Here is a 14,609-nt window from a genome sequence, read left to right on the forward strand (position 1 = left end):
TTTCACCACTTTGGAGGCATATTGGCCACTTAATCAACTTTGTGCAATAAAGCTCCTGTATAATTTCTTTTTAATTTTGGATTTTGCTTAGGGATACACATTTTTGGGGGCCACACCCCGAGTCTTCTGCATTCATTTGTCTCTCACTAGACTTAAAACAGAGACAATATTGAAAGAAAGTACAGGAGGCTCTCTGAGTGTCATTCTTCTTCATAACTAGGAAAAAGAAATGTCTGTCTTCTTCATCTTCTCAGGCTTTTGTGAAGTGAGGAGGAAAGTCTAGCCCCAAGGCCAGGCAGGAGCTTTTGAACAAGATTCTCTCTTGAAACTTGGTAAAAAGGAAAGGAATGTGAAGTTGATCAATCGTGTCAGACTCTTTGCGAACTGGTGGACTGTAGCCTACCAGGCTCATCCGTCCATGGGATTCTCCAGGCAAGAATACTGGAATGGGTTTCCATTTCCTTCTCCAGGGGATCTTCCCGACCCTGGGATCGAAACTAGGTCTCCCGCATTGCAGGCAGACACTTTACCCTCTAAGCCACCAGGGAAGTCCTGAAACTTGGAAGGACTCATACATTTCTAGGGTAATTTACTTGTGGCTCCTCCTAAAGTTGAACAGGAAAAGTTATTTGAATAATTTTATTATGACCCAGTCATAATGGGTTTCAGGTCATTCTGACCTTGCAGTTAGTAGTAAGGAGGCTCTGTGAGGCAGGTCATCCTGATGCACAGGTGAGAGAATGTGGGGATCAGGTTGATGTAGAATCCAAGGAGATCTCTCCTTGGACAGAGCTGCTGCAGACACCAGGAGGTGACTTCTGTTTGCAGGTGTGAGGATGTTCTTTCACACAAATGGAGAGATTCCGTATCCTAGAAGACTGACCAGTGGAGAAAAGAGCCTAGTTTATTCTTCAGTGCCAGTGTGTAAATATTTAATGATTTTGCTTTGAGGCACAAACTTCAACTAATCATGCTACTGATATTTCCCAGTCACACTAAGATTGACAATTAATTTATGTAGATCTTGATGTAAAGTTTCTCCAGTAATTATATCCTCAGTTTGCGTGTGTGTGCTTAAGCCCATGGTCCCAGAAAGCCTTTTTTTTTTATTTTAAAGAATCAAATTCTCTTTTCTATTCTTCAGGTTTTTTCTTAATATAAAAAATTTCTTCAACACTGTTTTCTTCTGTTAATGTTCAATAGTCTGCAGGATATCTTGTAGCATGCTTTGTACATGGAAAATTATTTTATAGATAGTTTTCTAAATATACATTTGCAATTTTATTATTAATACTACAGTAATTTTGATATTTTATATTTTAATTCTGATCTGTAACCATTGGGATATAATGAAAAGAGGTTAAGTTAATAATATTCAGTATTTTGGGTATTTAGGAACCTGTTTTATTCACTGGAACAATGAGGAACAATCTGGATCCTTTTAATGAACATACAGATGAGGAACTGTGGAATGCCTTAGAAGAGGTAATTTATTAATATTAAATATAATTAATTGTTAGTATCAGTATCCATGCATGTACATTTAGAGCATTGCAGGTAATTAAGAGGAGCTTAACAGTTTAACTGACTTTGTTTACCACCTAGAAGAACATTGATAACATGTGTACACTTACAATGTTTATTAATTGATGATGATGAAAAACAATATAATGCCATGTTTCCATTTTAGCTTTTTCCTTAAAACCTTGAATGACTAGACACATTATCTTGTCCTTTGCAGAGCACTAAATTAGACATTAAAGCTGTGGGATCAAATTCTACTAGTGATCTAGTGATGTAATTACCCTAATTACCCTCCAGTGTTCATTTTATTCCTTTGATCTTAGGGAACATCTACTAAGTGGAAACAATAGTAGTTTTTCATTATTAACTGAAAGATGTGAATGAGATCAGACCAATAAAATGAGGAAGTTTCATAGTAAAGTGTCTATAAAAGTATATTTTATAGTTGAAATAGGAGAAGAAGACAGAAAAAAGAGATTCACACAGTCATGTCTGACTCTGCGATCCCACAGACTGTAGCCTGCCTGGTTCCTCTGGCCATGGACTTCTCCAGGCAAGAATACTGGAGTGGGTTGCCATTCTGTCCTCCAGGAGATCTCCCCAACCCAGAGATCAAACCTGAGTCTACCACATTGCAGGCAGATTCTTTATTGTCTGAGCCACCAGGGAAGCCCTGGAATGTGAGAATGATTACTTATTGGTGATTATGTCATTTTAATGCCGTATCATGAATGCAGGTAACAGAACCCTGGAGAATTTGCTGAGCTCTTGTACGGAGAGGTTCATTTCTGGAGAATTTTCTGTCATTTGTGTCATGTTTCCCCTTGCCCCTCTTCTTTGAATTCCCTCACCCTTGTGTGAAACATTTTTGACTATTATCTTGCTGTTGGTTTGAATATTTAATGCAAATTATTTTGTGTATTTGCCCTCGTTTTACAAATTGATTCTACTTTGGGCAGAAACTCTAGACTTGTAAACCACTAGACAGTCTTTTAATTTTTCACAGGACCTAACTTAGTCTTTGGAGAAGGCAATGGCACCCCACTCCGGTACGCTTGCCTGGAAAATCCCATGGACAGAGGAGCCTGGAAGGCTGCATTCCATGGGGTCACTAAGAGTCGGACACCACTGAGTGACTTCACTTTCACTTTTCACTTTCATGCATTGGAGAAGGAAATGGCAACCCACTTCAGTGTTCTTGCCTGGAGAATCCCAGGGACGACGGAGCCTGGTGGGCTGCTGTCTGTGGGGTCCCATAGAGTTGGACACGACTTAAGCGACTTAGCAGCAGCAGCAGCTTAGTCTTTTGTTTCTAAAAAGTAAGCATGCACATTCCTATACACTAACAATGAAATATCAGAAAGAGAAATTAGGAAACGATCCCATTACCATTGCAACAAAAAGAATAAAATACATAAATATAAACCTACTTAAGGAGGCAATGCCAAAGAATGCTCAAACTACCACACAATTGCACTCATCTCACACGCTAGTAAAGTAATGCTCAAAATTCTCCAAGCCAGGCTTCAGCAATACATGAACCATGAACTTCCAGATGTTCAAGCTGGTTTTAGAAAAGGCAGAGGAACCAGAGATCAAATTGCCAACATCCACTGGATCATGTAAAAAGCAAGAGAGTTCCAGAAAAACATCTACTTCTGCTTTCTAGACTATGCCAAAGCCTTAACTGTGTGGATCACAATAAACTGTGGAAAATTCTGAAAGAGATGGGAATACCAGAACACCTGACCTGCCTCTTGAGAAACCTATATGCAGGTCAGGAAGCAACAGTTAGAACTGGACATGGAACAACAGACTGGTTACAAATAGGAAAAGGAGTACGTCAAGGCTGTATATTGTCACCCTGCTTATTTAACTTCTATGCAGAGTACATCATGAGAAATGCTGGGCTGGAGGAAGCACAAGTTGGAATCAAGATTGCCAGAACTATCAATAACCTCAGATATGCAGATGACACCACCGTTATGGCAGAAAGTGAAGAGGAACTAAAAAGCCTGTTGATAAAAGTGAAAGAGGAGAGTGAAAATGTTGGCTTATAGCTCAACATTCAGAAAACGAAGATCATGGCATCCGGTCCCATCACTCCATGGGAAATAGATGGGGAAACAGTGGAAACAGTGTCAGACTTTATTTTTTGGGGCTCCAAAATCACTGCAGATGGTGACTGCAGCCATGAAATTAAAAGACGCTTACTCCTTGGAAGGAAAGTTATGACCAACCTAGATATCATATTGAAAAGCAGAGACATTACTTTGCCAACAAAGGTCCGTCTAGTCAAGGCTATGGTTTTTCCAGTGGTCATGTATGGATGTGAGAGTTGGACTGTGAAGAAAGCTGAGTGCCGAAGAATTGATAGTTTTGAACTGTGATGTTGAAGAAGACTCTTGAGAGTCCCTTGGACTGCAAGGAGATCCAACCAGTCCATTCTAAAGGAGATTGGTCCTGGGTGTCCTTTGGAAGGACTGATGCTGAAGCTGAAACTCCAGTACTTTGGCCACCTCATGAGAAGAGTTGACTCATTGGAAAAGACTCTGATGCTGGGAGGGATTGGGAGCAGGAGGAGAAGGGGACGACAGAGGATGAGATGGCTGGACAGCATCACTGACTCGATGTACATGAGTTTGAGTGACCTCCGGGAGTTAGTGATGGACAGGGAGGCCTGGCCTGCTGCAATTCATAGGGTTGCAAAGAGTCGGACACGACTGAGTGACTGAACTGGACTGAACTGAAGGAGGCAAAAGATAAGTACTCAGAAAACTGTAATTTACTGATAAAGGAAACCAAAGTTGACATAAACAGTTTGAAGATATATTCTTGGATTTGAAGAATCAATATTGTGAAATGGCTATATTACCCAAAGAATCTACAGATTCAATACAATCCCTGTCAAGTTACCAATGACATTTTTCATAGAATTAGGGCAAAATTTTTACAATTTGTATGGAAACACAAAGCAATCTTAAGAAAGAAAATATGAAGCTGGGGATTAGTTTCCTTAATTTCAGACTACATTATTAAGTTGGCCAAAAAGTTTGTTACATAAGATATTATAGAAAGACCCAAATGAACTCTTTGACAAATTCACTGCAGAGATACAGTAGTCAAGATGGTATGGTACTGGCATGAAAAAAGAACAGCAATATAGGTCAATGGAACAGTATAGAAAGCCCAGAGATAAACTCACATACCTATGGTCACCTAATCTATGACAAAGGAGGTAAGAATATAGAATGGAGAAAAGACATCTCTTCAATAAGTGGTGCTGGGAAAATTGGATGGCTACATGTAAAAGAATGAAATTAGAATACTCCCTAAAACCATATTGGAGAAGGAAATGGTAACCCACTCCAGTATTCTTGCCTAGGGAATCCCATGGACAGAGGAGTCTGGTGGGCTGCTGTCCATAGGGTCACACAGAGTCGAACACTACTGAACCGACTTAGCATGCATGCATGCATTGGAGAAGGAAATGGCAACCCGTTCCAGTATTCTTGCCTGGAGAATTCCAGGGACAGAGGAGCCTGGTGGGATGCCATCTATGTGGTCGCACAGAGTCGGACACAACTGAAGCAACTTAGTAGCAGCAGCAACAGCTAATACCATATACAAAAATAAACTCAAAATGGATTAAAGACCTAAATGTAAGACCAGACCCAATAAAATTCTTAGAGAAAACAAAGGAAAAACACTCTTTGACATAAATAACTACCAAATTTTCGATTGCTATCTTCATTTCAGAGAAGTGTGGCATAGTTCTTTAAATTGTTGTTGTTACACAAATCTGAGTAATTGTTCTTGTTGTTTTGAATTGATGTATTTGCCATTTAGTGTTATCCTTCCAGGCAAGCTCTGAAATCTGTAATATGTAGATGAGCCTTGACTGTGAGCAGGCTGATTTGGATGGAGCTCATACATATCCAGCCAGAAATTCTGGTTTCTGAAGATGTCAGCACTGAGTCTTTACACACCCACCTGGCTTTCCAGTAACGTTAGGATTTTGTTTTCCTAAATCGGGCCAATTGCTTTACCTTTTCCTGCCCCCAAAGAAGTGCACCTCTGATTTCATTTAAGTCTTTGAGTCTAGAGTGAAATTCTAGAAGAGAAGAGGGGAGAACAGTTAACTATCAAATATAATAAAAGATAGGATGATTCACTGATCTTGCTGAAGAATGCTGAAGAAGCTGCAGTTGAAAGTGAAACAGGAGAGTGAAAAAGTTGGCTTAAAACTCAACATTCAAAAAATGAAGATCATGGCATCTGGTCCCATCACTTCATGGCAAATAGATGGGGAAGCAATGAAAACACTGAAAGACTTTATTTTGGGGGCTCCAAAATCACTGCAGATGGTGACTGCAGTCATGAAATTAAAAGACACTAGCTCCTTGGAAAAAAATCTATGACAGCATATTACTTTAAATATTATATTACTTTGCTAACCTTAACAGCATATTATTTTAAATATCACATTACTTTGTCAACACAGTTCCATCTAGTCAAAGCTATGGTTTTTCTAGTAGTCATGTGAGAGTTGGACTATAAAGAAAGCTGAGTGGCAAAGAATTGATACTTTTGAACTGTGGTGTTGGAGAAAGCACTCGAGAGTCCCTTGAACTGCAAGGAAATCCAACCAGTCCATCCTGAAGGAAATCAGTCCTGAATATTCATTGGTAGGACTGATGCTGAAGCTGAAAATCCAATACTTTGGCCACCTGATGCAAAGAACTGACTCATTAGAAAAGGCTCTGATGCTGGGAGGGATTGAAGGCAGGAAGAGAAGGGGATGAAGAGGATGAGATGATTGGATGGCATCACTGACTTGATGGACTTTAGTTTGAGTAAGCTCCAGGAGTTGGTGATGGACAGGGAAGCCTGGCATTGTGTAGTCCATGGAGTCGCAAAGAGTAGGACATGACTGAGCAACTGAACTGAATTGAACTAATTGATCTTGAATTCACAGGACATATTTAATGGTGAAATTATGACATCTTAAGAAAAATACTGGAAGTACTGGTAAATTATTTCTCTATTTGTTTTCCAGCTGATACATTTTTTCACAGATTCTCAGGTAGAAAAATTACTCTAGAATTTTAGAACACATTGTTCCATGGACAGAGAGGCAACTTTTATCTAAATTCTAAAAATGATGAAGTGGTAGAAGGGGTAGATAATACTAAGATCTACCTTTATTTAAACTACATTTGGAGCTTTCTATAGAAAGAAATAGACGTGAGTCTATTTCAAAAGTGAAGTATGTGGTTTCCATATATTGCTTATGGAATTTACTGTGTTAACTTTGCTAATATCACTTAGAGAAATCATCCCATCATTGTTTTTCTCTAGGGATTGCTTCTTTATGGCTGTTTTAAAGAAAACCTACCAAATATTTCATTGAAAGCATACATATGTGATAAAGAAAAATTCCTGAAGAAATAGAATAATGGGGTGATTTATCACTCTAAGTGTGTGTGTGTGTGTGCATGTGCATGCTTGATCATGTCTGACTTTTTTGTGACCCTCTGTGGAACTATAGCCTGCCAGACTTGTCTGTCCATGGAGTTTTCCAGGTAAGAAATACTGGAGTGGGTTGCTGTTTCCTCCTTCAGAAGATCTTCCCAAACCAGGAATTGAACCCACATCTCTTGCATCTCCTGCATTTGGCAGGAGGATTCATAATTACTGTACCACATGGAAAGCCTGTCACTCTAAAAGGTGATCACTAAATCAGTGAGGTCAACTTTTATATGAACTCAAAACCATCGTTATTAGTGTGTAAATGGTGCCAAACTGGACATGTGAACCCAAACTCACAGAGGTGGCCTGAGAGTGAGTAGGAGGGAACCACTAATTTTTCCTCTTTTAAAGTCCTCTAGTTCTGTTTCCTCCTCCTTCCTTGGGAGAGATGGTCATTCAGAAGGGAGGCAGTCCAATGGATGCTGCCCATCTCATCATGGTTATTTTTCAAAATATGCTGAGACTACATTTTTCACATAGTGTAAACTAGCCACCTTACTGTAAATTGACAAAAATTCATCAGTTAATTAGTGTTGATAGGGGCACTAAGAAGCAAGATAATGCTGCAAGTATAACATGAATGTATCTGAAGAGGAAGCACCTTATCACTCAAAGGTTAAAAGAGCACAGTAGATAAAACTCTCAAAATGAATCACCAATGTGTCACTTCTGTTAAAAAAGAATGAGAACAAAACAGCTGGGATTCTGGGATATGAAGTTAAGCATATGGTCTGTCCTGTCAAAACTGGGGAAGAAGTCATGCAGTCAAATGTTCGATGTTGATAGTGTCTCTGTTTGGACAGAAATGTGTCTCATCACACAGGAAACCGAGATACAGAAACCTGGGCATCAACAGCCTCTGCATCAGGAACCACTGATGCAGTGGTTCAGTCCTTGTGGTGGAGACAGATCACATGTTCACTTCCGGGCCTTGTGTTAGATGAATGGGCTCTCCCTTTACTTCCTTTACTGCCAGTCCTGCTCTAGTAAAAGTTCTTCCCCATCTGTAGATTGCATTTCCCTTTCTCCTTCAGTCCACAGCAGCCTTTCTTTTTGAAAAGTAAGAAGGTTAATATAGAAACCGTCTGACATCTGTGTTGATCTCCTGAGCGGGGTGTTGGTGCCTGGTTGGTAGATTCAGTACATTAGTAGGTTACATTGAAATGTTTATAGTGATAGAAATAGGGTGCCTTCAATTTCAGTGTATTATTTTTCAATTTTGCTATATTCTGTTATTTTCCCAAACTCAAAAACAGTCTGAAGGATTCTCTACTGAGATGTATAGTTTTGAATAGTATTATTTACTCCATTTTCCTTAAATCATAACTTTTTCAGTGCTTTCCACTGTTTAAAGTGTGAGGTTGTGATATCTTGGACCCAGTTAATTGTTATAATATATTCCTTTTACACTTAAACTTAATAAGAAGATAGTGTTATGTATAAATTATTTATATATGTGGATTTATTTTCTAATTTATAGGAACAGATGTGTTACATGATGGGATTCACTCATGCCTTCATTAAGGCAACAAATATCTTCTGAGAGCTTGTTAGACATGCAGTGTAGCAGATTGTAGGGCTATCACAGTCATCAAAAGACAAAATCTCTACGCTTGGAGCTTAAATTCTCTTGGAGAAGGTGGAAAACAAGTCGATGCATACATAACAAGGCCTCAGTGTTAATACATGCAAAGGAGGAAAATGGAGCAGAACATGAAGAGAGGCTAGCTGACAGCATTATTAATATTGGGCAATATCTATTGATCTGTCATAAATTCTACATGTACTGATTCATTTTATACTCTATCAATGTTAGGAGGTACCCATCTTTACAATTATGATATTATAGTCTTAGAGCTTAGGAAGCTAAGGTAGAATAAGTTTAGAAACTTGCCCAGTTGGCAGAGCCAGGCAGGACTTATGCTCAGGCTGTCTGGCTTCAAGTCTCCATTTTTTTTTTTTTTTCCCCTTTGTCTGTGCTGGTTCTTCATTCTGCTTCTAGGCTTTCTCTAGTTGTGGCAAACAGGGGCTAATCTTAGTGGCAGTGCACAGCTTCTCACTGACATAGCTTCTCCTGTTGTGACACCTGGACTCTGGAGCACACAGGCTTCAGAACTGTGGCCTGCAGGCTCAGGAGTTGTAGCCTGTGGGCTCTAGAGTTGGGCTCAGTAGTTGTGGCACATGGGTTCACTTGCTTCTTGCCATGGGATCATCCTGGACCAGGGATGAAACCCATGTTCTGTGCATTGGCAGGTGGATTCTTAACCACTGGACCCTCAGGGAGTCCCAAGCCTCCAATTTATTGTTTTAAAATGTTCAAATCACAGGAACATGGAAGGAATAGTGTGATGAACACATACACATTCATCTGGATTCATCAGCTGTTAGTGTCTTCCCATATTTTCTCCATCAATATAATCTATATTTTGCTGAATTGTTTGTAAGTTGTAGAAATGTTTATTAAAAGTTGGATTTCACCTTTAAATACAAAAATGTACACCTTGTAAGAACAAGGACATTCCCTTATGTGCCCTAACACAGTCATGTCAATCAATAAATTTAACAGTAATATTATACTATTATCTGATATGTTTTCAGATTCTCTAATTGTAGCTTCTAGTTATTATTGTCTCTGCTTCTATTGTCCTTTTTTCCCATTTTAATACTTAATTATAATTTGATTTTATCATTACAATACAGAGGGCCTTCATATTCATATATCCTCATAACCATCCCTGATTTATAAATGAAGACAGAATCTCAGAAATTAATTTTCTGAAAAACATTTCCTCTCACAACCCTTTTTCCTTGTGGCGCCGATATGGACAAACTCGAAGGAAAGTATAAAATCAAATTAGTGATGAGATGTCATCCAAGTCAGAAGCAAGTGTGAGTCAGGATGTCAGCTTTAAGCAAGTCCAACTACTTGCACCACAATCCAAAGCTTACTCTTTAGATTTTATGTACTTTTCATGCTAACACTACCTATAAATACCATATTTAATCCTAACTCAGAATTCCCTTTTCATGTGATCAGACTCCCATCTGGAACACAATTCAGGTTCATATTCATAGATGTGCTCCAGCATTTAGGATACCTGAAAAATGAAAAATTAAAAACACTGCTCACTCATCCTTGGTGTGCTGTTATCTGACATTGTAAAATGTTACATAATTTATCAGCCATCACTCATCAATCTGTTGGTCTCTTAATTTGGAGTGTATTTCTTCTTTGTTATTCAACTTCAAGGAAAGCCTGAGTTTGGTTCTCTCTCTATAATACTTTTCCAAAATAAATATTTATTGAACTGATCCCTGCTGCTGCTGCTAAGTCACTTCAGTCGTGTCCGACTCTGTGTGACCCCATAGACGTCAGTCCACCAGCTCCCCCGCCCCTGGGATTCTCCAGACAAAAACACCGGAGTGGGTTGCCATTTCCTTCTCCAGAACTGATCCCTACCACCAAATGTAGCTTCAGATTATCTTTGGCAGTTAAAAGTTTGTTTTTTATAATTTGTGGAGTATAACTTTATGAAGATAGATTAATATAAACATCACCTATATCCATATTCTTGGAAACAGTGTCAGCCTTTATTTTTCTGGGCTCCAAAATCACTACAGATGGTGACTGCAGCCATGAAATTAAAAGACGCTTACTCCTTGGAAGGAAAGTTATGACCAACCTAGACAGCATATTCAAAAGCAGAGACATTACTTTGCCAACAAAGGTTCGTCTAGTCAAGGCTATGGTTTTTCCTGTGGTCATGTATGGATGTGAGAGTTGGACTGTGAAGAAGGCTGCGTGCTGAAGTATTGATGCTTTTGAACTGTGGTGTTGGAGAAGACTCTTGAGAGTCCCTTGGACTGCAAGGAGATCCAACCAGTCCATTCTGAAGGAGATCAGCCCTGGAATTTCTTTGGAAGAAATGATGCTAAAGCTGAAACTCCAGTACTTTGGCCACCTCATGCGACGAGTTGACTCATTGGAAAAGACTCTGATGCTGGGAGGGATTGGGGGCAGGAGGAGAAGGGGACGACAGAGGATGAGATGGCTGGATGGCATCGCTGACTCGATGGACGTGAGTCTGAGTGAACTCCGGGAGTTGGTGATGGACAGGGAGGCCTGGCGTGCTGCAGTTCATGGGGTCGCAAAGAGTCGGACACGACTGAGCGACTGATCTGATCTGATATTCATTTTCTGGGGGAAATAATATGTTGTGTCTTATTTTTCATGAGTTTTCATTCACTGCAAGACATTTATGATATTGAGGAAAATGCACTTGATTGGTCCACTATTTATAGAATTAAACTTGGGAAAGAACCATCACCAGAGCAGCTTCCAGGATTACTAATGTATAAGGTGAAGTTTGCAATTGTTTGAATTTGTGTATTTTCAGTTCAGTTCCGTCATTCAGTCATGTCCAACTCTTTGCCACCCCATGAACCACAGCACGCCAGGACTCCCTATCCATCACCAACTCCCGGAGTCTACCCAAACCCATGTCCATTGAGTCAGTGATGCCATCCAACCATGCCATCCTCTGTCAACCCCTTCTCCTCCTGCCCTCAATCTTTCCCAGCATCAGGGTCTTTTCAAATGTGTCAGTTCTTCACATCAGGTGGCCAAGTATTGGAGTTTCAGCTTCAACATCAGTCCTTGCGATGAAAACCCAGGACTGATCTTTAAGATGAACTGGTTGGATCTCCTTGCAGTCCAAGGGACTCTCAAGAGTCTTCTCCAACACCACAGTTCAAAAGCATCAATTCTTCAGTGCGCAGCTTTCTTTATAGTCCAACTCTCACATCCATACATGACTACTGGAAAAACCATAGCCTTGACTAGACGGACCTTTGTTGGCAAAGTAATGTCTCTGCTTTTTAACATGCTGTCTAGGTTGGTCATAACTTTCCTTCCAAGGAGTAAGCATCTTTTAATTTCTTGGCTGCAATCACCATCTGCAGTGATTTTGGAGCCCCCCAAAATAAAGTCAGTCACTGTTTCCACTGTTTACCCACCTATTTTCCATAAAGTGATGGGACTGGATGCCATGATCTTAGTTTTCTGAATGTTGAGCTTTAAGCCAACTTTTTCACTTTCCTCTTTCACTTTCATCAAGAGGCTCTTTAGTTCTTCACTTTCTGCCATAAGGGTGGGGTCATCTGCATATTTGAGGTTATTGATATTTCTCCCAGAAATCTTGATTCTAGCTTGTGCTTCATCCAGCCCAGCATTTTTCATGATGTACTCTGCATATAAGTTAAATAAGCAGGGTGACAATATACAGCCTTGACGTACTCCTTTTCCTATTTGTAACCAGTCTGTTGTTCCATGCCCAGTTCTAACTGTTGCTTCCTGGCCTGCATACAGGTTTCTCAAGTGGCAGGTCAGGTGGTCTGGTATTCCCATCTCCTACAGAATTTTCCACAGTTTATTGTGATCCACACAGTCAAAGGATTTAGCATAGTCAATAAAGCAGAAATAGATGTTTGTCTGAAACTCTCTTGCTTTTTCAATGATCCAGCGGATGTTGGCAATTTGATCTCTGGTTCCTCTGCCTTTTCTAAAACCAAATGTGCTGGTAAGATTTTATCTTCAGAGAAAAAGACTTACTGTAAAAGTTTTGAAGTTTTTCTTTAGTGTACCAACTCCTATGCAGAATGAATGTTGAGAAACTTGACTCAACCATAAAGATTGTTTTAACTTTTCTGTTTAAAACCACATTGGGAGAAATAGCTTCATTTTTTGAGAAACTTCCTTAACTAATCCCTCGGTGCAGTTTCTGGAGGCTATCCTGTGGCAGGGATGGGGGACATTGAGATCTTTCTGTCCTGACTTGACTCCACCATCTTTCTCAGTGAATGCTCTTTGGAAAAAGCTCTCCCCTTCACCTGGCTATACATGTAAGATACATAAGAAGTCCATGTAAGATACATAAGGACGTCAGAATTCTAATGTTAAGAGGTTTGTCTACTTCAGTAACAGTTTTACTTAGGAAAATGTCGTTCTTTCTGTATCTACAGGTGCAACTTAAAGACACCTTTGAACATCTTTCTGGTAAAATGAATACTGAATTAGCAGAATCTGCATTGAACTTAAGTGTTGGACAGAGACAACTGGTGTGCCTTGCTCGGACTATTCTCAAGAAAAATCAGATATTGATTATTGACAAAGCCACATCAAATGTGGATCCAAGGTATGAGCTGAGATCTAGGAAACCTTGAATCTGAATCCTTGAATTCTAAAGGTGGTAATGGAAAACATTTAGTGATGCTTAGGAATGTTTCTAAGTGTTCTCTTGGCCTCATGGATATTTCTTTATAATATTAATTCCATAAAACAAAGGAAAAACCAAGACATGTTATAAAGGGTTAATGTTGTTATGAGGCATCCTGAGAGAACCAGATTCCTAAATCCAGCTCATTATAATCTCAAGCAATTTTGAGGAAGACTATTTTCCATTTTTGAAAAACAGTAAATCTCTAAATAGACTTTTTATACTTAGTTTTTTTTGGAACGAGATTATACATTAAGGTATTGATTAAAAACATTATTAAAAGTATCATGATATTTTTAAGTCAAAAGTCTGCTCTTCCTGTTTTTACTGAACTGAATCAATTTCTTTGATTCTAGAACTGATGAGTTAATACAAAAAAAAATTCGTGAGAAATTTGCTCACTGCACTGTGCTGACCATCACACACAGGTTGAGCAATGTCATTGACTGTCAACAGATATCGGTAAGACTCTTACCATTTTAGTTGTTTTCATTTATGTTCAATTTTTCAATGTATCCTTCCTTGTAAAATTTGATACAAACCTCCAGTAATGTAATTTTCTATTAGTTTCTCCTCTCTTTCCCTGAAAATTGTTGTTGTTCAGTCGCTCAGTCATGTCTGGTTGTTCATAACCCCATGGAGTTCAGCATACCAGGCCTTCCTGTGCTTCACTATGTCCCAGTTTGCTCAAACTCATGGTCTGTTGAGTCTGTGATGTTGTCCAACCATCTCATCCTCTGTCATCCCCTTCTCCTCCTGCCTTCAATCTTTCCCAGGCATCAGAGTATTTTCCAATAAGTCAGCTCTTTGCATCACATAGCAAAGTATTGGAGCTTCAGCTTTAGGGCATCAGTCCTTCCAATGGATATTCAGGGTTGATTTCCTTTAGGATTTACCGGTTTAATATCTTTCAGTCCAAGGGACTCTCAAGAGTCTTCTTTATCACCACAGTTTGAAAGCATCAATTCTTTGGTGGCTCAGCCTTCTTTATGGTCAAACTCTCACATCCATACATGACTACTGGAAAAACCATATAGCTTTGACTAGACGGACCTTGGTTGGCAAAATAATGTCTCAACTTTTTAATGATGTCTAGGTTTGTCATAGCTTTTCTTCCAAGGAGGAAGCATCTTTTTAATTTCATGGCTGTGGTCACTGTCTACAGTGATTTTGGAGCCCAGGAAAGTATTCTGTCACTGTTTCCATTGTTTCCCCATCTATTTGCCATGAAGTGATGGCACTGGATGCCATGATCTTTGTCTTTTGAATGCTGAGTTT

General features: G+C 39.4%; 1 protein-coding gene across 1 annotated transcript in view; it reads left to right on the plus strand.

The window, feature by feature from the left end:
- LOC113902125 (multidrug resistance-associated protein 4-like) overlaps positions 1 to 14,609 on the plus strand; it is a 188,477-nt gene that overhangs the window by 135,844 nt on the left and 38,024 nt on the right. Inside the window, 3 exon segments of the mRNA XM_027557079.1 lie at positions 1,396 to 1,485; positions 13,078 to 13,250; positions 13,688 to 13,793. Coding sequence (XP_027412880.1) covers positions 1,396 to 1,485; positions 13,078 to 13,250; positions 13,688 to 13,793 — 369 coding nt within the window.

This window comes from Bos indicus x Bos taurus, chromosome 12, assembly GCF_003369695.1.
Source record: "Bos indicus x Bos taurus breed Angus x Brahman F1 hybrid chromosome 12, Bos_hybrid_MaternalHap_v2.0, whole genome shotgun sequence".
NCBI lineage: Eukaryota > Metazoa > Chordata > Mammalia > Artiodactyla > Bovidae > Bos > Bos indicus x Bos taurus.